Consider the following 25,486-nt stretch of genomic DNA (forward strand, 5'->3'; position numbering starts at 1 on the left):
TTTGCATATAGTTGAGCATTAAACATGATAAATGGTGAAAAATAGGTCTCAATTCTACCTAAAAATTGGTGAGACTAAAATAAGAAAGTTGAGCTTTTAAGATACAGAGAGAGACTGTATCTTGCAAAATATTTGGAATAACTAAAATTGGGAACTCAAATCCAGGCCAAGCCAGGCCAATAGTCACATGGAATGAAAAAAAGATTGCTTGAAAGTTGTGATGTAAACTATTGTGGATTATGCATAGTAACAACTAGGTCGCACAATGCATATCACTTTTCCAAAATATGCATATTCAAAATGAAAATAAAGAGGCTTGTTCTCTTACTTGGCTTCCACTGGCATTTTGTCTAAGAATATATGTGATGCCCCAATTTGATTGATTGTGTGATGTGTGTGGGTGTGTGATGAGTCCCACATCGGGTATTTACTAGGTTGAACTGGGCTTTATTAACAACTACAAGGAGCCTCAATTGTGACTAGTTCTTTTGAGGTATAGCACAGATGTGACTAGCGCTTTTCCTTGGGTCGTTACAAATGGTATCAGAGCCGGCCCAGTAATCTCGTATGGGCTCAGAGACACTACCCCACAAACTGGGCCCTAACAAGGACGTTAGGGATTTAAGTGGGGGAGACTGTGATACCCTAATTTGATTAATTGTGTGATGTGTGTGGGTGTGTGATGAGTCCCACATCGGATATTTATTGGGTTGAACTGTGCTTTATTAACAACTGTAAGGAGTCTCAATTGCGACTAGTCCTTTTAAGGTATAGCGCAGATGTGGCTAGCATTTTTCCTTGGATCATTACATATGGTATCAGAACCGGCCCAGTAATTCCATGTGGGCTCAAAGACACTACCCACAAAGTAGGCCCTAACGAGGACGTTAGGGATTTAAGTGGGGGAGATTGTGATGCCCAAATTTGATTAATTGTGTGATGTGTGTGGGTGTGTGATAAGTCCCACATCGGGTATTTACTAAGTTGAACTGGGTTTTATTAACAACTACAAGGAGCCTCAATTGTGACTAGTTCTTTTGAGGTATAGCACAAATGTGGCTAGCGCTTTTCTTTGGGTCGTTACATATTGTGATCCCCCAATTTGATTAATTGTGTGATGTGTGTGGGTGTGTGATGAGTCCCACATCGAGTATTTAGAAATTCAATATATTCAACTAATTGAAGCTTTTGCTCGATCGATCGAAATGATGGAGAAAATAATCCGGAAGTCATTGGATGATTCGATCGTTGTTTGATCGATAGAAAAGAACATTCGATCAATGTTCGATTCCTCTTGATTGATCAAACTAGTAAAACTAAATTTTTTACCAAAATTTCTGGTAGTTGTTCTGAATGTTTGAAATGGTTTCAAGTTTTGTGAACAGTTTTATGAAACATTTAACTCTTCATACGTGTCTTTTGATGAAATATAACCCTATGGATATAAATAGAGGCTTATGTTCACTTGAAAATAGTAAGTTAAAAAGAAACACAAGAAATCTTGTAGTCATTCTCTAGAATTGTTATCTATAGAACCCAACAACTTGGTTGTATCCTAAGGAAAAGTTTGCGATAACCCTTTAGCAACAACCGTATGAGAAAATATTGTCTAAGGATAACAATTTTGTGCCTCCAAGTTATCTATTTCTTTTTGTTTTTGTATTATACTTATTCTTCTTTTATTACTTTATGTACTATCCCCAACAATCTTAGACAATATTTACTATGATGGAAGGAACAAGTGATGTTTCAGCACTGAAGATGTTGAATCATGAGTTGGTGAAATTGGATCACTTTGATGGAACCAATTTCTCTCGATGGAAAGATAAGATGAAATTCTTACTTACTGCACTGAAACTTTTCTATGTCATGGACCCGAATTTGATGCCATTTCCCTACTGCAAGTGATTAAGACATTGATGAGATAAAGGCACAAAGAAAGAGAGGAGGAAGATGAACTAATTTGTAGAGGGCACATTCTCAATACTCTTTTGGATCATCTCTATGATCTCTACACATCAATGAATTCACCGAAGAAGATTTGGAATGCTTTGGAGGCAAAGTCCAAAACTGAGAAAGTAAGTACAAACAAGTTTATTATTCATAAGTACTTTGATTATAAAGTGCTTGATAATATCTCAGTTTTGGATCAAGTGCATGAGTTATAGATATTGGTCAATAAACTCCATGATTTGTGAATCAATATTCTTGAATCATTTCAAGTGGGAACAATCATTGCAAAACTCCCACCAAGTTGGAATAATTTTAGGAAGAAGTTTTTGCATATGTGAGAAGATCTCACTTTAGAACAATTCGGACATCATCTCCAAATTGAAGAGGAACCACAATAAAGCAAAGGTTCTTGGAAAGGGCACCATTGAAGCGAAAATGAGTTCTGACAAGATGCTGATCTTAACCAATGTTTTTATGTCCCTGATATCAAGAAGAATCTTGTATCTACCAATTTGTTATGTAAGAGTAGTGTAAAAGCTCTACTTGAATCGAACAAGTTAAACTTGTCCAAGAATGGGATATTTGTAGGAAAGGGATATGCTACTGATGGCATATATAAACTAAGTATTATTAATAAAGAATTTTATAGTTGTGCTTATATTGTTGATTCTTCGTATTTGTGGTGTGCTGGATTAGGACAATTAAATTTCAAATACTTGAAATTTATGTCAAAGCATGGTATGATTTCAATTAAGCATGATGATGAAAAGAAATGTGAGATTTGTATTCAAACAAAGATGACAAAGAAATCTTTTCTAAGTCAAATAGAAATTCTATTATGCTTAAACTTGCACATTCTAATGTATGTGAATTGAATGGTGTATTATAAAATAAAATTATTTTACAAAATTTAAACCTCGTGTGCATTTGAATACCACTTATTTTGACCACTTGATTTTGGATGCCGCATAATTTGTAGCTTGTGGAACTGTTCAAAGAGGATGAATTATTTCCCTTAAATTTTGACCAATCCTATAAAAAGACAAAGAAACAAAAGAATCGTAGTTGTCAATAGGAAGTTTGTACTTAAAATAGGGTGATCTTTATTATAAAATTCTGTATGTGTATATATATATTGATAAATAGGGTATGAAACCGTTCAAAGAGGATGAACAAATGCACGTTTAAGTATTACAAAAGGGACAACCAAAGATAGCTTTTAGCTAGTCACTCATGGCTCCACCTTGCGGAAACGAGAGGAGGTGGTCAAGGGCAGTAAAGATGACCTTTTACTTGTTCTTTCTCATACCAATTTCATCAGCTGGATATAGAAACACTAACACCATATTTGGTAAAAAACAAAAACTGGAGGTTCAGCAGCAATTAAAGCGCCTTAACAAGCCCGCTCTTAAATCCATCAAGGTTATTAATCACTTCCTTTAACATGTTTGTGTTCTATATAGTATTTTCTGCTTTAGTCTTACAAGAGTCAATCACGTTTGTGGGTTATGGTGTCTACATGACTCCCATGTACAATAGCAATGTAATTTTATTACAACACTAAGAAGAATTCAAACTAATATCAATGTGTGTGTGATGAGAAAATGTATCTGATACAGAGCCCGGATGGAGATATAATCGATTGCGTAGATATCAATAAGCAGCCAGCTTTTGATCATCCTTTGTTAAAAAATCACACAATTCAGGTAACTAGTTTAATTAACTAAATTTCATTTGGTATCACAAATAATTTGATACTTATTGTACATATGGCATGGACCGGGTTTACATTGGTATCTATGCCAAATGCAATAGATGAGACCAAGTTCTTACCCAGAAGGGTTTTCATTTGATGAAATCAATGACGTCTCTTCAAACTCCGAGCCCGAATTTACTCAGCCATGGCACTTGAATGGAAGGTGCCCAGAAGGAACTATTCCCATAAGAAGAACTAAAGAAGAAGATTTATTAAGGGCAGGCTCTGTAGCAAATTTTGGAAGGAAAAAATACCTATCCATCCCTCATGCTCAGAGTAATAACGATCCAAATAATTTCCATGAGGTACAACTTAATTTTTAACCAATATTATTAATAGGTTTGAGCTCAATGGTATCTACTATAATGAAGGACACAAATCGACATTCATAACCTTTATTTTTCTTGTTGAGTTTCTAGCATGCAACGTATGGTGAGGCTGGAGATAAGTATTATGGAATGACGGCAGAAATGAACCTGTGGAACCCCCATACCCAGGAAAGAAATGAATTTAGCTTATCTCAATTCTGGTTGATAAATGGTGAATATGGTCACGATCTTGATTCCATTGAAGCCGGCGCGATGGTATATATAATTTCATCATCATCTTTTCTTTTAGGCGCATTCTAAATAATTAATTACTAATAATTTTTCATTTTCTTACAAAATAATTTTGTGTGGAAAACCAGGTTTGCGAAAGTCTATATCAAGATAATAACACTAGACTCTTCGTATCTTGGACTGTACGTGTTTTAATATTTGACTTCCCTACCAGCACTAGCCATGTTTACATATACTATTTCTTTTTTGAAAGCGTCTTTTTTTTAATCATGGCAACAGGATGATGCATATCAAAGCACAGGTTGCTACAATCTGTTGTGCCCTGGCTTTGTTCAAGTTGAACAACAGATTGCGATGGGTGCAACTGTCACCCCTTATTCCAAGTATGATGGTAACCAATATGCACTCAAGTTCTATGTTTGGAAGGTATAGTACAACATTTCAATTAATTACTTTATTAAATAATTCTAATTTTTTGATAGACATATATGATCATATCATATGTACTTTTTTCCTCAAGAAAAATTCAGAGTAACAAATGTTATTGATATGTTTGAAATTCTTCTAATTTTAGTTCAAATAGTGTATGTTTTAAATTATTTTTTCCCGGTTTATGTATTTGTATATACAATATTTAGATTTAAAGTTATTTTTTTCTATGCAAAATTTCTTTTTACCTAATTTATATTTTAAGAAGGTGAATTTAAGCTGTTGTTCTACACAAAAAGATTCATTTGTTTTCTCTTTCATTAGTCTTTATACCTTTATTTATCATTCAAAATATTACAAACTAATTTGCATGACATGTGCAATGAGGTAGGACGTTAATGGAAAGGGAGACTGGTGGATGAATATTAACGACAGAGTCTTTGGATATTGGCCATCTTCCATATTCTCGATCTTGTCTGATAGTGCTTTAAGAGTTAGATGGGGAGGAGAGGTCATAAATTATAATTCAGGAGGGCAGCACACCACAACACAAATGGGCAGTGGCCATTTTGCAGAAGAAGGGCCCGGCAAGGCTAGTTTCTTCAAACATCTCAATGTCATTGATGGTAAACAAATTCAAAGGGCTCCCCGAGACCCTACAACATTCATGACGAAACCCAAGTGCTATAATATCATAGATTATGGAGGCTTCTTTTATTTTGGCGGTCCGGGTAGAAACCCCAATTGTCCATGATCATTTAGATTATTGTTTCAAAATAAAGAAGAAAGAGGGAAATATAATAAGAGGGGAATTATTTTCTTCTCCTTTCCACGTCACACCAAATGTACCTACAAGCCATATGTCATATAAAACTCTCTGATTCATTAATATATAAAAAAGTTATTCCATGGAGTAGTTAAAATTTGGAATTATGTAATTTAATATAGTGGAAGTTAAGATTGTATGGTATAGTATATATACGCATGCTTTCCTCCGTTCCAAACAACAAGTTCTCTTCCTCTTCCCCATTCATTCTACCTTCCTTGGTGTGCTTTGAGAGTGTGTGTCTCTTCCATTATATGTGGTGTATTAGTGTTTGGGAATGTGATTGTGTAAAGACCCACCAACTTCAAAAACATGGTATCAAAGCTAGTAGATTTTTGGTGAGAACGACATTTTTCCAACTAGATGGCAACATTTTTAATTTTCGTGGGTTACCAAATTTTTTATATTTGTTTATATTGGAATATTTTAATGAAGGTGTTTCTCAAATCCCAACGTGTATGGTAGATAGTGGTAAGTGGTAACATGACCAAAAGAATGTTAAAGAGCATGAGAATGTCCAAAGAAGTTTGGGATGAACCCGCTCATGCAGTCTATTTGACTAATTCTAGTCTCACATAAGGATTGTACGAGGAAGAACACCACATAGCAAGCTTGGAGCTCAAGGAATCCTACAATTTCTCACTTATGTTTGTTTGGGAGCATTGCGTATATGCATGTACCGGATCAAGAAAGGTCCAAGCTAGATAACCATAGTGAGAAGTATGTGTTTATAGGTATGATCCAAGCTCTAAAGGTTATAAGTTGTGAAATTCAAGTACCATAAATCAATTGGGATGTGGAATTTGATGAAGAATGCATATGGAATTGGAGCACCCAAAAAGAAGAAAAGTATCATTTTTTTTTTCCATTTATTTAATGAAGATAAGCAAATGAATAAAGTTCTAGATGAGCTTCCACTCCACCTTCTTCACTAGCATCCCTTATTTATTAAAGTTCATCTTCAAGATCATTACTAGATGGATTCTAGTGAATGACTAAGGAAATTGGGAATTCTAAAGGATATCTATGAGTCAAAGAAGAATATAGATGATATTACTTTCTTTCTAATAAGTTGTGCAAGATTTGAAATAGAAAAATAAATATATATATATATATATATATATTATAAAAGGTTGCAAGACGTTTATCTGAACCTTCACTTTATTTTTCTAGTTTCAAAATTCATTGTTATTGATGATGCAAAAAATCCTCAGTTGAACTCCTTATCTATATGGATGGATGACATTAACACAACAGTCATGAGATCCTGCAAAAAAGGATAGGGTTCTCAAAGAATACGTTGTGGTGTGTGCCAAAGGGCCTTCAACAAGCTAGTCAATAAGATCAAAGCTTAACTGTATAGAGGAATTGCTATTTGGCTAGAGAATTGTAGTCTGTATGTTGCAAAACAGTTGTGTACCTTTGTTCTGGTTGTTTGTGCCTTTTTATAGGCCTTTGTCCCTCATTATGGGATAAATGCTGACCTTAATGGTCTCGTATCCGTTGGGAAAAAATGTTGGGGCATTGTAGGATTTAATGTCCTTCTGCATGTTGGTCTGTCTGTTATGCTTTTGCTTGTCTCTCAGGTGAGTTGTTACCCATGTTATTTATGGGAAGCTGTTTTAATGCTGACTACCCATGTTCATGTGGGCATAAGCACCCTTGGCAAGTCTTCCAGGGTTCCCCCAAAATCCGTGGTGTTGATGCCCTATAGTGGCCGACCACCCATTGCGATGACACTCAATCCCTTATGTATGAAAGTTTAAGCTCAGGTGTTGTGAAATGAGGGTGAAAAGGGTACCTCTAGTGTGTGACTTGAATTGAGTCAATTTTAACCTATAATTAACAAAGGTAAGTGAAGTCGCCACCAATCATTGGATTTTTTCTAAGGTATGATTGGTCACCTGAATCTATTTGATTTTATTATCAATCCTAAGCTAAGAAAATGTTGTTTTTACTAATCTAATATGGACGAGTAAAAAATCTTGATTCTTGAGTTCAAAAATCCGATTACATGTAGGGAAGGTGTTAGGCACCCCGCAACGCCTGTCCAGAGACAATCCTTTGTTTTTGTAAAATCTTAATTTTCAGACATTGGCAATTAAAACAAGTTATTGCATTAGCTCACGAGGCTTCAAAGAATTGGGCTTTGAGGTTTGATTTTGGAAGGGTGTGATCTCTATCAATGTTTTACTAGTACATTTGGAATTAATACCAAATATCCACGACGAAAATCCAGCAACATCTCGCCTTATTTTCGTGGGGAAAATCTAGCAACATTTCACCTCTAGTGCATTATTTCATACAAAACACTATCCTCACTAAGCTTTCACTGTAAGAATACCGCAACAAAGGTGCCCCATTTTCATGGCAAAAAATCAGTAGAGTTTCGCATTTGGTGTGCTATTATTATTATTATTATTGAGTAATATCTGGGATTTGGGCTTAATAAGTTTGACATATTAGTTGAAATATGAACTTAAAATTATGAAATTCTTAAAACTTTATATGGATTTTGATGAATAATCTACAATATATAAAAAATAGCTATAAGTCGAAATGGCATACCAAAATAGACCAGTACTGAAATCTTCTGTTCCGATTGACAAATTGAAACAGGTTCTGAAACGGTATTCAGAACATTGGTAAGGATCCAAACCAGATATTGCCAACGCTCCAAGGGTATGCCCAACAAGGTATGGGAAATGTAAATTAGACAATGCCATACTCAAGGAACATGGCCTAAGCAAGGTACAAGAAAGATAAAGCATACATGCCAACATCAAAAGGGTATGGCCCAACAAGGTATTGGAAAGATAAAATAGACATTGCCATATTCTAGGAATGTGACCCAAGCAAGATACAAAGAGAGCAACCCTACCCTAGATACATGGTTCTAAAGAAAAAGGTTGAGAGAGGGAAAGATATAACTACATGGAGAGACTAAGCCTCCTAATCTACTGAACATTGCCCTTTTTGGGCTTGCGTCTTCTTGCTTCCTTTTTTGCCCTTCTTAGAAGTTGCACCCTCGCTTCAACAAAGGAAACACAAAGAACTAGACAAGCAAAAGAGATAACAAAGTGTATGGAAATTTAGACCTCGGTTGATAGAATTAACAAGTTTTAAACCCAAGTTGTTAATTAGATTTATTATGAATAAAACTTGTAAAAACAAACAAACATCAATATCATGTCAAAATCATGCAGGGGAAAAATAAATAAGACAAGATATGATGACCTAGAAAAACCAATGAAACAAACTAGTTTCACAGTAAAAAACCTGGAGGGAAACCTTCCCGAAAAGCAATCCACTATAGAAAAGGGAAGTTTCAGATCTAGTACAAAACCTTTGTCCCTAAACTCTACAATCTCCATAGATGAACTCACAACAGAAACCTTCTACCGTTTCAGAACCTCTGAACTCTTCAATATATGAACGCCACCCTTTGATGCACGAATCCCAAGTACGTGACTAACCAATTGCACGGATCCTAGTATGCGACTTCAATCACAAATTAGAAGAAGATTGTTGGTTGCAAAGTTCTTCACTTCATCAACAATGAAGATCAAGAAGCACTTGGTTACAAAACCCTAAGGCGCAAAGACGCAGTAGCTTCTTTAAGAGAGAATAAGGCAACGATCATCTTTTGCATATGTTCTCGTTGTATTCTTTTTTGTGACGGCCTCTAAAATAAGCCTTATATAGCTCTAGGTTTGTGAGAAAAGAAACCCTACACAAATATATAAGCCAGGCCCAAAAATCAAATCTGGAAATCTGAATTCCCGTAACCTCGATCGATCGGGAGGTGTCCAGGAGGTGTCGAGCTTTAAACCTCGTCAGATACAGCTATCAAGAAGTTATAAGGAGCTGTTGAGGAGACAGAAGCTTTCTCGATCGATCCACCAGCTATCGAGAGGTGTCGAGCTATCTGTCCGTAGCTATCAAGAGGTGTCGAGCAATTATCGAGCTATCTGTCCGCAGGTGTCGAGCTATCTGTCTAGCTTTAATGAACAGTTTTTCTTCACTCGTTTCTTGGTCCAATCTTCATGGCTTTAATACTAGACTTGAAAAACATGTTTCTTGAAGTATTAAACACATCCTACATCTACCCAAAAACAAGTAAAGTGTGTTTTGTCAAAGGATTAGCCAATTACATAAAAGAATGACATATGTTCTTAACAAGTGAAACACATATGTCCTAACACAAAGAAACAAAGAACGCACATAAAGGGGGAAACAAGCATGTTATCTGTGGAGGGGTTTTGGGCCCAAAAAATTAGTACTAACCCATTTAACTTAGGCCCAAGATCAGCCTGAGTAGCCAAAACCAGCCCATAAGATGGAAGTGGACCTCGAACTTGGTTGGAGTGAGCTCAGCCTGGCAACATGTGCATTGGGACATAGAAATTATCGTTCGGGGGACTCCTATAGTGCTTGGCCTACTACTGATTGATGAGGTGGTGGGAAATCGATGAAGAAATGATTAAACTAAAGTCAGTTGCCGAAAGTTGTTAGTGCCTTTGGGGAACTTGCTACCAAATGCTATTTGGCATCTGGAACAAGTTTCAAGAGAATCCTCAGAAGGCATGATGATTCCCTGGGATTCTAGAAAAAGTGGAGATGCATGAAAACTGGTGAAACAATAATGATTAGTACCCCACTAAGGAGAGATTATATAAGGGAAGGGAAGGCAAACAAGAAGGGTTGGTTGGAAACATGAAAAAAGGGGGGAAATACTGGGAAAAGAATGAAAACACATAGAGAGGTAGTTTGAGCAAAGAGGGAAGAAGAACTACCACAGGGTAAGGTTTATAGGTCCAAAAGTTCACAAAAAATATACAATTTGGACTATCTAGTTGGTGTTTGGAGCCCTACCCATAGGACTATTAGGAAGCCCATTAATAAATGAATTGGGGGCCCAAATCCTTTGCCCAAGATTACAACTCTCATAGGTTTGGAAACCACATTATCAAACAATCATATTATCACACAAAAGAGAGTGTCCTAGAAGGACAAATGTAGCTTTGGATTGGTGTCCATAGTTCCATTACATTGAAGTATGGACGACACGCGTGCCATCAAGCAAAGTTCCTAAAAGGGACTTAAGATCTCTTGTACAAAAGACGAGTGCAAACCCACACGAGATTATATGTAGGAACTAAGCTTGACAACACAAACAAGCATACAAAGACACATTCATGAACATATAAGTAAGGATGTAAAGATGCAAAGAAGCATAGAAAGCTTAACAAGATGGCATAAAGCAAGCATAGCAAGCATGTTATCACACAAAGGGAAGAGGTACGCATCTTCTAAGGCACATAAAGAGGCTAACACGAGAAACCCTAACATGCAAACTAACAAAGGAGGAAAAAGGCAAGTGGCAAGCAAGCCAAACATCACGAAGATGTATCCTCACACATGGTTGTATCCAAACAAGCCATAAAAGGGGAATAGATACAACCAAACAAACAAGAAAGCCCCAAAGACCAACAAGCATAAACCCAAAAGGAAAACAAGACATAGGAAGCATGGCAAGGACACAAGAAATTAGATCTAAGCATACAAGCATGGATCTAAACATAAACACATGAAAAAAGGGGAAACAAAGCACCAACATGCATAGAGGAAATAATCCAAACCCTTTATTGAAAAATGGGTGTATGAGCATAGGCTTAGACCACTAGATCTAGATCTACACTCTATCCAAAAGTCACACAAGAAAGAGGCATAAACAAGAGATATAAAGCTATAAAGTACTAGGCATAGCATCCAAACAAGGTTTTAAGCACATGAACACATAGATCCAAACACACAAAGATGGCAAGAAGCACAAACAAATATATTAAAAGCTATAAAGCACTCAAGCTTTGCACATGATTAACTCATCAAAAGGTAAGCACGAAGCAATAAGCATAAACATCACTCGAGTTGCAAAGCAAATAACTTAGATGAAGACAAGCAAAAAGTGTAGATTAAAAGACCTTAAAGTTGTTTGAATGACTTCAAACAACTTCCTAAGGATTTAGGAGCCTCTTTGTAATTTTTGAAAAGATGGAGAGCTTAACTACAATTTTAGAAAGATTTGGCGCCAAAATATAATTTTGGGAATTTTTGGGGACTAAAGTTGTCTTAGATCGACTAACCATTGAGGCAGTATTGACGCATGGACTCAAAAAGCAGCGTGTGTACACATGAACATCACCAAGCAAAGGGTATGGTGTTGATATTATGTTAGTGAGTGCCTACTGCCTAGTTTTCTCTATATGTGTCCATTGGAAAGCAATTCCCTAAGGTGAATACAAAGAAATTATAGTTTACAAAATGCAGAGGCTTCATTCTTGATGGCCTAGCTTTCTTGAAAAAGATCTTGAACTTCTAGCAATGTCCTCCTTGATGCGAAGTTCTGGCTACTTGTCACCAATTTTATCTACACACATTTACATGATGGAGCTATTAGTGTATGCATGCATACCCTTGTAGGGTTGGAAACCCTTAAGGTCTAGGTATGATCTAATGTGCAAGTAATGTAGTTGCTTTTCGTTAGGGGTTGGTCACAAATAATTTGCAAGTGGGATGGAAAGAAACTGTAGTAGAGCACCACCTTCAAATGCAAGTGAGAATGCATAACCTGGAAAAGGTAAACGGACACTTTCCCCTCGATTTATTTTGAAAGAAATCCTAACAAGGATATCCTACCCTAGGCTTGGATGTTCAATCATCTTGGCACTTGCTAGTCCTCTCGATCATTTGACTTACCCTAGGACAACTATATGAGATATAACTTAACTGGTGAGTTAGTCCTAATCTTAAATGGGACCTTGATTATCTAAGCCTTCCCTTCAAAGAAGTTGTGGGATAGAGAGGATTAAGGGGGGGGGGGGGGCTTTTCAACTACTCTTATCCAGCCGTGGACCCAGAAGTGCCTACAAGTCGGGGCCCAGTAACTATCTATGGTTTGCGCATTAGGTGGAAACCTTAAAGCGTTGAGCCCGGGTCTGACTCAAAATGAGGGGTGATATATAAACAGATATATAAACAACAGATATATAAACAAACAAAAGGGTAGCAGAAATCAAATCTTACTACCCTAAGTTTGCATATATGAAGGAAAGCTATAAGCATGGTTACAAAAGTAGGAAAGCTTCACACATACGAAAATACCTCAAAACTGGTTTTAAAAACCATTTAAAAATATTTTTGTAAAATGTTTTTGTCTTTGGAAAATAATTTACTAAAGATGTATGTAAACACAAATTTTTCTCAATTGTAGAAAATCAAACAATTGAAAAGAAATAGGTTTGCAAATATAAATTTGTATTGATGTATAATGAATACAATCTCTATTTTGATTCTTTTACAAAAAAATACCCTCTGATTCTATCTTCATTGAATTTGACTCGTACAAGAATCTTCTTGATTTTGATTAGAAGATGGATTGATCGGTCTTCACAATAAATCTCTAGCTTCGAGCTTATTATAGATTTATTGTCGTTCAAGTTCTTCAAGCTCTTCGAATGTTCTTCAAGTTCTTCGAATGTTCTTCAAGTTCTTCAAGGATTCTTCAAATTCTTTGAATGTTCTTCAAGTTCTTCGAATGTTCTTCAAGTTCTTCGAATGTTCTTCAATTTCTTCAAGGATTCTTCAAAGTTTCTTGAGACGGAATTTCTCCAGAGCTTAGGCCTCTTCAAAACTTGGTCCCCAAAATGAGAAGGGATGTCCTCTATTTATAGTGATTTTAGAGGATAAGCTCCACTTCGAATTGATATACTTGGAAGTATGTAGTAGACTTTTGATTGGCCCAAATTCTTCTTAGAGATAATTATCTTTATTTATCTATTTTGATAAATATCATATTTTGAATAAAGATAATAATCAACAAAGATAAATAATTATCTCTATTTAATTTATTTAATAAAGATAATTATCTACCAATTTTGAATAGAAAATTTATCTTTATTTTATTTATTATTTATTTTAATAAAGATAATTACCCATAAATTTTGAATAGGAAATTTATCTTTATCTTGTGGGCCAAATGACACATGGAAAATTTTGGTATGCCAATGTGATGCCAATTTGGATGACACATGTCATCATTTGATTTAATTAATTTAATGACATTAATTCAGAATTTGTCATTAAATTCTGATGTGGCATTTTATAATTGGCTTAAAATTTTGCCTCCTACAATGTAGTGAAGACATTTTTCAAAAAGAAAGCCCCGAAGGCTAATGCCAATTTCAATATTGTTTTAAAGCCAATGTCCAAAGATTAAAATTTTATCAAAAGTTCTAAAGGATAAACTCTCTAAGTATCCCCAGTAGATTTGCCAGTTTGTAGATGCCTCGTGGCAGCCGACCACCCATCGCGGCAACACTCATGCCTTATGCAAGCTTTGAGCTCAGGTACTGTGAAATGAGGGTGAAAAGGGTACCTCTGGTGTGTGACTTGAATTGAGTCAATTTTAACTTATAATTACCAAAGGTAAGTGAAGTCGCCACCAATCATTGGGTTTTTTCTAAGGTGTGATTAGTCACCTAACTCTATTGATTTTATTACCAATCCTAGGCTAAGAAAAATGTCATTTTTCCTAATCTAATACGGATGGGTAAAAATTCTTGATTCTTGAGTTCGGAAGTCTAATTATGTGTGGGGAAGGTGTTAGGCACCCCACAACGCCTGCTCAGAGACAATCCTTTATTTTGGTAAAATCTTAACTTTCAAACATTGGCAATTAAAACAAGCTATTGGCATTAGCTCTCAAGGCTTTAAAAGAATTGGGCTTCGAGGTTTAATTTTGGAAAGGGTGTGGTCTCTATAAATGCTTTACTAGAACTTTTGGAATTATTTCCAAATTTCCTTAACGAAAATCTGGTAGCATCTCACCTTATTTTCATGACAAAAATCTAGCAGCATTTCGCCTCTGGTGTGTTATAGTACACAAAACGCTATCCTCACAAAGCTTTCATTGTGAGAATACAACAACAAAAGTGCCCCATTTTCAATGCAAAATTCTGACAGAGTTTCGTGTTTGGTGTAGACACAGCATTTTGTACCCTTTACAACTCAAGCCCCTGATCCCCAATGATGTAAGAATTCTAAATCTCAAGGTTGGTTTAGGAACCGATTCGATGAAAATTGACTTGAAAAAAGTGTTTATGGAAAAAATGACTTATTTTTTAATCAAATAAACTATTTTTGGAAAAGAAAGGCCACAAAAACCCTAGGGCATGTGTGCGCATTCCCACTTATGCGCACGCATGCTTAAGATTTACGTGTGCATACTTCATGCATGTGTACGCATACACGTGCATGCGTGCACATGCTAGGGTTCTAAAAACCATAAAGAAAAGGTTTTTTACCTTAAAACTTGGTTTGCAACTAATCCCATATTGTTTGGGAGCCCCTCCAAACCTTTTTTTTTTATATTATTATATAAAGCCATAATGGTACTTTTTCAAAGTGGGGATGAACTCCAGTGGTAAATCACATAAGATTCACTAGAAATTAGTGAATCAAAGAGGGGAGTTTTCACAAAACATCCTCAGGTCAAATTTTATTTGATCGGGACCTTTTCTGGTTTTGATCTTTAACTTATAAGTTTACTAACACATTTTTGAATTATTTTTAACAAGATTGACTAAAGGGAATGGTCAAAATCAAGTTCTAGAGAGTTTTTGTGTTGAGGTAAAGGTTCTATCTTTGGCTCTTCACTTTTCTTAGATTTTCTTTGATTCCCTTGTTTGTTTACATGTTTTAAAGCTTTAATGTATCTGTCTAGTCTTAGTTTATTTCGTGTTTTGTTAAAAGATTGCTACGTTTTTAGTTTCCTTGTTTCTGTTGAGTTTCCTTGTTTCTATTGTGTTTTCTTTGTTTTCTACTCTGATTTTTTGGGTTTAGGGTTTCGGGTGTGTATGCATGCGCATGCAACTTGCATGCATACACAAATTCGTAAAGTACAAGTATGCATACGCATACAGTTGGTATGTGCATGCATACTCAAGCCCAGAAAGTCTAATTCCATTTCTGTTTGTTTTTTTCATCCTGTTCGCATGTTTTAGCCTTTATTTTAACCTAGGTTCTGTATCTTTAAGCCTTTTCCTCCCTGTTTTGTTTTAGTTTTCTTGTTTCATCTCTTTGATGCTTATTAGGGTTTTAGATTGTTTGAATACCATGAACATGCACATAAATATGAACATGCATTGATGTATAGGTGTAGTGATGCAGTGAGGTAAGTGAGGTAAGTTATACATAATCACATGGATATGCATTTATTTATTTGACGAATATGATATGGTTGAGGAACATGAATATGCTTGGATTAAATGCTATTCCTTTAATGTTTGGATGTCATAAAATTCTTGTTTGATTCTGCCATATGATGTATCTACCTTGGGAGATATGTGTTTAAATGCTATGATAGATGAGTGGTTAGGTTTGGGATGACTATACCATGTTTGTATGTCTTAGATGCATGCTAGAGTGTGTGTGATAGTTAGAATAACGTATTAAACCTGCCTTTAATAAGATTAAGATTTGGAACATAATGAGTGGAAGCCGACCCATGGGTCAGGTGGGGTTAGGTGCCTAATACCTTCTCATTCTTATACCTAAAGTCCAGACACATGCTCTAGTAAAAGACTAGTCCTTCCATGAAGGATGCTATATTTATGGTTCCTAGACCTAATTTTGGTGCCGACTCCATTTCTCCACCATGGTCCACCCTAGGCCAAGGCGTATTCACCCAATCCAATAAGTATGACCCGTCACAAGTGCTTACGCTCACAATAGCGACTGATGATGCCGAAAATACCACCAGTAAGTCACACGGTCCTCACGCATTCCAAATAGCACCTGCACAGCAAAGAGAAAGGACCTAATAGAGAGCACTGGTGTGGTACCGGCCAAATACCCTCCGAAGGTCAAGTCAGAACTTATTGTCACTACTCTAGAGTGCTAGAGAGGGTAAATTATGCGTACCTTGGTTCATAAGGGTGCTTGGTTTTTATAGTAATAAGGCTTGACCCCTTTTCCTTGGAGTAGAAGTCTTTTCCTTATAGGAGTCTCATTGAGCGTATTTCGCGGGATCCTTTCCATATAGGGATCCCTCTTAGGTTTCACGAAACGTAGAGAGCAAGTCATTTACTTATACACGCAAACATGGTTAGCAAGCATTCTCTGACTAGTGCCGTAAGTTTATGTTGTGCCTTCAGTCTTCATACCGTTAGCTTCAGATGACCTTCAGCTTTATTATCCCATCTACCTGTGGAACTCTTCACTTCATAGTGCCGTTAGTCGTTAAAAAAAGGCTGACGGCCAAATAGGTACCGTCACTCATATCTTTTATTTGACCACTCTTTTATCCTTATCAGTTGCCCCCTACTCCATATCTCCGTCACTTTTTATACTGACGGGTTATCGAATATATGTTTTTGTCAATTGTGTTTTTTTTGAAGAGGTGGGAAAATTATTTACAAAGGTTTCCTTGAGCCACCGCACACTTAATGCTTTGGACAGGTGGCATGTTCTTATTGGCTTTGCTTCTGACGAGGGCATCGCTTCGTCTTCCGCACCGTTCTATCCCATATATAAGTAGCACCTCCTCCTCATTTTTCACTATTTCATTCTTGCTAATCTTTAAGAGAGAGACCGTCACCCTTATTTTCGTCAACGCAACCTTTACTTCCGTCAACGTCAACTTATTCGTCGCTATCCTTGAAGCAGTTCTTTTCCAGAAGGTCATCTTTGCAGTAAGTTCCATCTCCTCTTCTTTTTCATTTTTTGTCTATTTCATTTGTGAGGATGTCAGCCTAGGTACTTAGATTGGATCCGTCACTTGTAGGTAGTCAGATGTCAAGTGACGTGTCGTGTGAGGAGTCGTCAATCCGCGAAGGAGCGGGCTACGACGAGACCTTTGGTTCCGGCGATGAGTCAGAGGACTTCTCGCCCTCGTCAGAGAGAGAGACGTCGGCCCGATCTCCTAACGGTGATGAGAGTTACACTAAGGGAGATAAGGATGAAGTAGAAGAGGGAAGAGGAGAGGATGGAGGTGAGGGGGGTGATATAAATGTTGACGGCGATGATAGCGACGGAAGTGATAGTAACGGGGAGGAGGGACCAAGTGAAGGAACTTCAAAGGGTCCTGGAGATAACCGTCCTTTCATTCTCCCTAAGGATTGGGCCGTCAACAAATTTTTACCTAGGATGAATGATAAGGTTTTTAGGGAGTTGTGCACTCCTTATTAAATCCCGGACCATATTCCAATCCGTCTCCTTGAGGAGAATGAGAGTTGTTATTCAGGGAGAACCGCTGATGTGGGCATGTATGATGCCATGTTTGCTACGGGTCTGAGATTACTGTTGACGGCCCTACACCATCAGCTAGCTGACTTCCTAGGCCTGTCCGTCACTCAAATTACCCCAAATGCTTGGAGGACTTTCATAGGAGCTGAGGTCTTGTGGGGCCGTCTAAATGGAGGAAACCGTCAGCTTACCTTAGACGAATTCTTTTGCTGCTACAGGCCCCATCATATCGCCTCGTCTAAGGGGACATACCATTTTAATGCCCGAGAGAAAAATTTGAGGCTGGTATTAGATATACCAGATTCCAATAGGAATTGGAAAAGTAGGTATTTTTTTGTTGAAGGGACGGATTGGGTTTGCCGTCAGGAAGAATGGGCGACGATGCCCCACAGTTATTTTGACAATACTTGGGCTTTTATCAGAGATTCAGGTTAATCCCGTCAACTGTGTTCCTTTTGTTTTTGAAGTGACGCTACTAACATTCCTTCTATTTTTCCTTTTCAGCTTATATCTGTCCCCACATAACCGACGAACAGGAGGAGTTCATCCATCGGGTTCTGAAAATCCCTTTGGAGGAGCGTAAGTGTAGGGATTTGATCACCTTTGACACAATTCATTTATATTGTGGGGCTCCAGAGCCGTCAGCTGAAGCTTGAAGGTTGGAGGAATTTTCACGTCGACGTGAGTAGATTTCTTATTGGTTTCGTCAGTTTATTCCTTCGTCTCTTATTCTGACGACTTCTTTGTACTGTAAAGATGGAATCTGCCAAACAGAGGATAAAGGCTTCCACAACCCATCAGAAATAGGAGAAAAGGGCAAAGGAGGCGGGGGGCGAGACCTCGTCAACCCCTAAGGTCGTCAGTAAGCAAGCAAAGAGAAAGCCCGACGAGAGTGATGGCCATCCGTCCAAAAAGGCCGCCGTCACTCCTGGGGACGGTGCTGCAAAGGAGAAATCACCCCTTAAGCCGAGCCATTGTGCGGGTAAAGGGGCAATGACCTCATTGGGTCCCGTCAGCGAGGGCCCTTGCCATCTTCTGACCCATAAGGACTATGCCGTCGGGGAGGTTAAGTCCTTCATAAAGCCGATAGACATAGAGCCTTGTGACCTATTGGAGACAGAAGATTTAGGGGCGTCAACCCTTTTTGATCTCACCAGGGTATGCTTGCTACCCCTTGGTCAAATTTGATTTTATTTTGCTTTGAACTTTGACTGACGGCTGTGTTCTTTCCTTAGGCCTTGGTGCATGTTACGGCCCTTCAAGACCATTGTGTTGCAAAGGAAAGAGTCATCACTCGGGTCCGAAAGCACAATACAAATCTAATGAATGAACAAGCTCAATACAAGGATGTTGTCCATACGCTGAACCAAGAGCTGAAGGAAGTCAGGGAGAAGCTGGTGGAGGCTGACCGTCAGAATGACAAGCTCAAAGAGGAGGTGACGGATCTAGGCCAAAGGCTATAGATGGCTGGGGCTGACGCGGTTCGAGACTTTAAAGCGACGCAATCGTTTATTGACTCCTGCGCCGAATATTATGGCACTAGTTTTGACAATTGCCTTAAGCAAGTCGCGTCAGCATTTCCAGAGTAGGACCTATCCGGAATTACAATTGATGATGGAGATGACGGCTCCTCTCAGCCTACTCCTACTTTTGAGTCTGACGGTGTTGTTATTCTGGCCCAACCTGCTGTAAACCCTTCTCCTCTTGCTTCCAATACTCCAGCTGTGATTGTAAACATTGAAGATTAGCAAGCTGACGGGAACCCTGCTGACGCTCCTGCTCCTTAGTTTTATTTGTACTTCAACCTTGTATTTCAATTATTTTGCAAACAATCGTTGTATTTTAACTATTTTGCAAACAATTGTTTAAATGCTCGTTTGGTTTTCTTGGGCTTTTGTTTGTATACAACTATACTTATGTTATTTCCATCACTTTCATATCTTTTAATCAGTGATTAAGCCATGCGAAGTATTGGTAAGCATTCCCATCTATTTTGCAAACCCGTCAATTTTTTGAACTGGTTGGAAGACTCCGTCAATATAGATTTTTGGCGACTAATGTGTATACCCTTCTTATCTCGTCAGTTTCACAGGTTTCCTCTTGGATTTTTGGCCTTGTTCATCATCCAAGTATTGGTTCTGTCGCCTGAAGCTCGTCGGCCTTTGTGGCCTTGCCCGTTAGTTGCACTATTAAAAAGGCCATCAATTTCCTAATTTCCAGTCATTTTTTTATGGACTTAATGTAAGTCTGTTGGTTCTATAACGGCCCAATCCGTTTGCTGAGACCGTCAGTTTTTCAGTCTTAGTTTGTGATGGGCTTGATGAACTTGTCACCTTTGTAGGCCCGTTGGCTTTTGAACCTTGTCCATATGTTGATGGTTTCATCTATTAGGACCGTCAGCTTTTTAGCTTCGGTTTGTCATGGGCTTGATGAGCTCGTCATCTTTTGTAGGCCCGTTAGTTTTAGGACCTTGTCCATATGACGACATCCATTAGGATCGTCAGCTTTTTAGTCCGTGTGTTATGGACTTTGTCGTTTTCGTTGTTCACTTTTGTGAACTTAGTTGTCCATTTCTGTGGACTTTAAACCGTAGATTTCTAAAATAGATATTTCAGCAATTTTGAATGAACTCCTCTTATTGCCATGCATTTGTAAATAAAAGTAATTCTAAAACCAAATCCTGCCTTTTGGGCTTAAAACAAAAAAAGAGGTATTGTTGCAAAAAACTAAAGTAAATGATAAAGCTAAGGAGTAAGACTAAAATTTGCTGAAATGTAAAAAAGAAAGGTTGGTCTTCATGCTGCCACTCCTACTGGTAATACTTTCGTAGGTGCTCGGTGTTCCATGGGTGTGGCAGCTTCTGTCCTTCCAACGTCTCCAGGTGGTAAGTGCCTTTCCTCTACCACGACGTAACTCAGTAAGGTTCCTCCCAATTGGGGCTGAGTTTCCCTTGGGTAGGGTCCCTAGTGGCGCCCATGACCTTTCTAAGAACAAGGTCTCCAACTTGGAAGTCTCTGTGTCAGACCCGAGAGTTGTAGTGTTTGGCCATGCGGTCCTAATACCTAGCGAGCCTTTGTTCTGCTGCTGCTCTGATCTCGTCCACTAGGTCGAGCTGTAGTTGCATAGCCTCATCGTTTTTGTTCTTATCATGGTTGTGCACCCTGTAGCTCGTGAGCCCAACTTCGGCCGGGATGACCGCTTTGCCTCCGTACGTCAGTAGAAACGGTGTCTCTCCAGTGGGTGTCCTTACCGTCATCTTGTATGCCCATAGTATGCTTGGCAATTCTTCGGGCCATATACCCTTTGCCCCTTCGAGCCAAGTCTTGATAATCTTTTGCAAGGATCGGTTCGTGACTTCAACCTGGCCATTAGCTTGAGGGTGGGCGGGGGAGGAGTAGTGGTTCTTTATTCATAATTGTGAGCAAAAATCCCGGAAGGAGTCGTTGTCGAATTGCCTCCCGTTGTCTGAGACAAAGACTCTAGGAATGCCAAACCTGCATATGATGCATCTCCAGACAAAGCTTCGCATGTTCTTCTCCGTAATTGTGGCCAAAGCTTCAGCTTCCACCCATTTTGTAAAATAGTCAATGCCCACCACCAGGAACTTTAGCTGTCGTATTGTTGTAGGGAATGGTCCCATAATATCTAACCCCCATTGTGCAAACGGCCATGGGGCCATCATCAGGGTCAGCTCTTCGGTTGGTTCTCAAATAATATTGCTGAACCTTTGGCATTTGTCACAGGCCCTGACATAGGCTTCGGCGTCCTTCTGCATGGTGGGCCAATAGTACCCTGCTCTTACAAGCTTGTGTACCAATGATCTAGACTCTGAATGGTTTCCGCATATTCCTTTGTGTACCTCTCTCATGACGTAGTCTGCCTCTTCCGTACCCAAGCATCTCAGATATGGTCGGGAGAAGCCTCTTTTGTACAAAACGTCTTTTATTAGGATGAACCTTGCATCCTCCTTTTCGTCTAGTAACACCCCGTCTTTCAAGTATGAAACTAACGGCGCGGTCCAGCTATTGTCGGAGCATATTTCCTGCACGTTGTTGGGATCTATTAGTGGAGAAAGCTGAACGAAAGAGAGTACATTACCAGGGATGGCCATTTGTTTTGCTGAAACGGCCTTTGCGAGGCGGTCGGCTTGCTCGTTTTCTCCTCTGGGAATTTGCACGATTTTGGCTTCTAGGTCATCCACTCTCGCCCTTACTTGATCAAGGTACTTTTTCATCCTTTCGCCCTTGCATTCGTAGTATCCATTTATTTGGTTAGTGATGACCTGAGAGTCGCAGTAGATAACAACCCTCGCAGCTCCTGCTGCTTTGGCGAGGTCGAGTCTTGCTACCAGTGCTTCATACTCTGATTCATTGTTGGTAGCAGGGAAGTCAAGATAGACCATACATTCAATTGTATCTTCTTCGGGCGATAGTAGCACGATGCGGGCCCCTCCAGCTTGTCGGTTGGAGGACCCGTCCGTATATATGCTCCAGTGAGGGGACTCTTCTGCCCCCTTGTCTTCGTCATGAGTGAATTCTGCTATGAAATCTACGACGATCTGTCCCTTGATTGCGATGTGTGGGCGATATTAGATATCAAATTTGCTTAACTCTATAGCCCATAACGCCAATTGACCCGCAGCCTCAGGATTGCTCATTGCCTGCAGCAAGGGTTTATTAGTCAGGACATTTACCGTATGGGCTTGAAAGTACGGTTTGAGCTTACGGGCCGCTGTAACTAATGCAAAGTCAAGTTTTTCCATAGGCAGGTATCTTTCTTCAGCACCATGAAGTGCTCGGCTCGCATAGTACACGGGCTTTTGTACTTTTTCTTCTTCTCTGACTAAGGCAGCATTAATGGCTGCGGGGGAGGCGGCTAGATAGAGAAAAAGCTCTTCTCCTGGCTACGACGGGCTCAGCAGTGGTAGGGAGGAGAGATAAGCCTTTAATTCCTCGAATGTTTGTTGGCATTCGGTAGTCCACTCAAATGATCTCTTCAGTGTGCGGAAGAAGGGTAAACATCTGTCCGTTGCCCTTGACACGAATCTATTCAGTGCCGCTATTTTTCCGTTGAGGCTTTGCACCTCCTTCACATTTCTTGGTGGCGCCATCTCCATAATGGCCCGGATTTTGTCCGGGCTTGCCTCGATTCCCCTTTGGGACACCATAAATCCTAGGAATTTTCCCATCGTCACTCTAAAGGCACATTTTCCTAGATTAAGCTTCATGTTGTAGGAGCGAAGAGTGTTGAACGTTTCTTTGAGATCTTCCAGATGGTCTTCCTCCCTTCGGCTCTTTACTAGCATGTCGTCAACGTAGACCTGGATATTCCTCCCAATCTGTTACCCAAACATTTTGTTCATAAGTCTTTGGTACGTTGCGCCTGCATTCTTCAGGCCGAAGGGCATCACTTTGTAACAGAAGAGGCCTTGGCTGGTTATGAACGAAGTTTTTTCCTGATCAACTTTGTGCATTTGGATCTAGTTGTACCCCCGAGAAAGCGTCCATAAAGCTCAGCAACTGGTGTAGGGCCGTTGAGTCTACTAGGACATCGACCCTTGGGAGGAGATAGCTATCTTTGGGGCAGGCTTTGTTAAGGTCGGTGAAGTCCACACACATCCGCCATTTCCTGCTAGCTTTTTTGACCATTACTACGTTTGCCAGCCAATCAGGATAGTATACTTCCCTAATGAAACTTGCTTCCTGTAGCTTTCGGACTTCTTCTACTATGGCCTGATCGCGTTTGGGGGCCTTTGAGGAAGGTTATGAGCTCTTAACGGATTGCGGGTTTAACGAGTGTTCCAATTTTGGTCGTTCTGCCATGATCGGAACTATCAAGGGGTATCTCTTCTAGCTTCTCTACTGGCTCCGTCACCATCTGGTGCTCTTCTATACTCAAAGCTTGAACCTGATCTTCCATCACCATCATGGCTACGTAGCATTCACGCGTGGCCATCTGACTTCCACACAGTTCCCCTACTCCGTAGTCAGTGGGGAACTTAATCATTAGGTGGTAAGTCGAAGTTGCTGCCTTCCATGAATTGAGCGTGGGTCATCCAAGGATGGCGTTGTAGGCAGACGAGCAATTGACCACTAAGAATGTTACGTCCTTAGTTATCTGCTGAGAGTAATCTCCTACCATTACGGACAATGTGACCGTGCCCAAGGGGAATACTCGGCTCCCTCCGAAGCCCACAAGCGGGGCATTTGTCGAAATCAATTGCTCCCTGTCGATTCTCATCTGCTGGAACGCAGGGTAGTATAAAATATCTACCGAACTGCCGTTGTCGACCAACACCCAGTGCATGTTGTAGTCTTCTACCTTTAGGTTGACGACGAGCGCATCATCATGTGGATGGTGAAGGCGTCGTGCATCCTCTTCTGAGAACCCGATTCTGGGGCCTCTCTTCGTGCTATCTTCGACACAACTCCCATCATCTGAACATTTTGTACCATCCAAAGGTAGGTTTTGCGGGCCTTTTTGGATGACCCAGCAATAGTCGTTCCTCCTACGATCATCCTTATGTCCCCTATCGGGGGCCTTGGTCACTCATTATCCCGTCAGGGGTGTTGGTCTTGTAGGGGTAGATCCGTTTTCTCCTTACTAACGAACTTCTGCGGTTTTCCTTGTCTGATAAGGGTCTCGATCTGCTGCTTTAGGTCATAGCAATCAGCCGTATCGTGACCATGGTCGCGGTGGAAGCGGTAATACTTATCCCTAAAACGTTTGTTAGGATCGCTCTTCAGCTTTCTCGGGAACGTCAAAGCCTCCTCGTCCTTGATTTGCATAAGGACTTGATCTATCGGGGCTGTCAATGGAGTGAAGCTCGTGAATCTTCCTCCCAAGGGCTTAGGGCCCCTCTCATCTCTTCGGTCTCCAGTCCTTGCTTTCTTTCGGCCTTGGTCCTGCCGAGTGTCTTCCTACCTCTCTCTTTTCTTTGGCCTCTCATCTCGCGCCAACAATGTGTCTTCGGCGTTCATATACTTTGTGGCCCAGTAAAGTACTTCTGACATGGCCTTTGGGTCGTTCTTATACAGGGAGAACAAAAACTTACCCTTCTTCAGCCTATTCGTGAATGCTGCGACAAGTATCTTATCGTCAGTTCCGTCGATTGAGAGTGCCTCTTTATTGAAACGGGATATGTAGGCTCTTAAAGTTTCATCCTCTCACTGCTTGATACTCATCAAACAAGCCGTAGACTTCTTGTACCGATGGCCTCCGATGAAGTGTGCAATAAACTGAGCGCTTAGTTCTTTGAAGGTGCTGATGGAGTTCAGTGTCAGTCGGCTGAACCAAATTGTTCGCCGTATCCTTCAGTGTTGTAGGGAAAACCCTACACATGATCGCGTCTGCCACTCCTTGAAGGTGCATCAAGGTCTTGAATGTCTCTAGGTGGTCCAGAGGGTCTCTGACCCCGTCATAACTGTCTATGTGTGGCATGCGAAACTTACTTGGTAGGGGGAAGGAGTTGATGGTGGCAGTGAACGGCGAGTCTGTTCAGTTGACAAGGTCGTCAATATCACTAGACACTCGCCCCTTGAGAGCGTTCATCATCACCACCATTTGTTCCTTCATCGCCTGCATCTCTGTGATAATAGGTGGCGGAGCTGTGTCTGCGAGGGAAGGGAGGCTCACGTTCTGCCACTCCGGTCTGCT

The 25,486-nt window shown here is 39.7% G+C and overlaps 1 protein-coding gene across 1 annotated transcript; it reads left to right on the forward strand.

The window, feature by feature from the left end:
* Positions 1-3,186: 3,186 nt before the first annotated feature.
* LOC115984854 lies at positions 3,187-17,773 on the forward strand. Its single transcript, XM_031107848.1, has 10 exons — positions 3,187-3,375; positions 3,573-3,659; positions 3,769-4,014; positions 4,129-4,293; positions 4,398-4,451; positions 4,549-4,695; positions 5,090-5,290; positions 6,976-7,110; positions 17,170-17,277; positions 17,342-17,773. The coding sequence occupies exons 1-10, from the start codon at positions 3,187-3,189 to the stop codon at positions 17,771-17,773; spliced, it is 1,764 nt and encodes a 587-aa protein (XP_030963708.1).
* The last annotated feature ends 7,713 nt before the right edge of the window (positions 17,774-25,486 follow it).

Source organism: Quercus lobata, chromosome 4, assembly GCF_001633185.2.
Source record: "Quercus lobata isolate SW786 chromosome 4, ValleyOak3.0 Primary Assembly, whole genome shotgun sequence".
Lineage (NCBI taxonomy): Eukaryota > Viridiplantae > Streptophyta > Magnoliopsida > Fagales > Fagaceae > Quercus > Quercus lobata.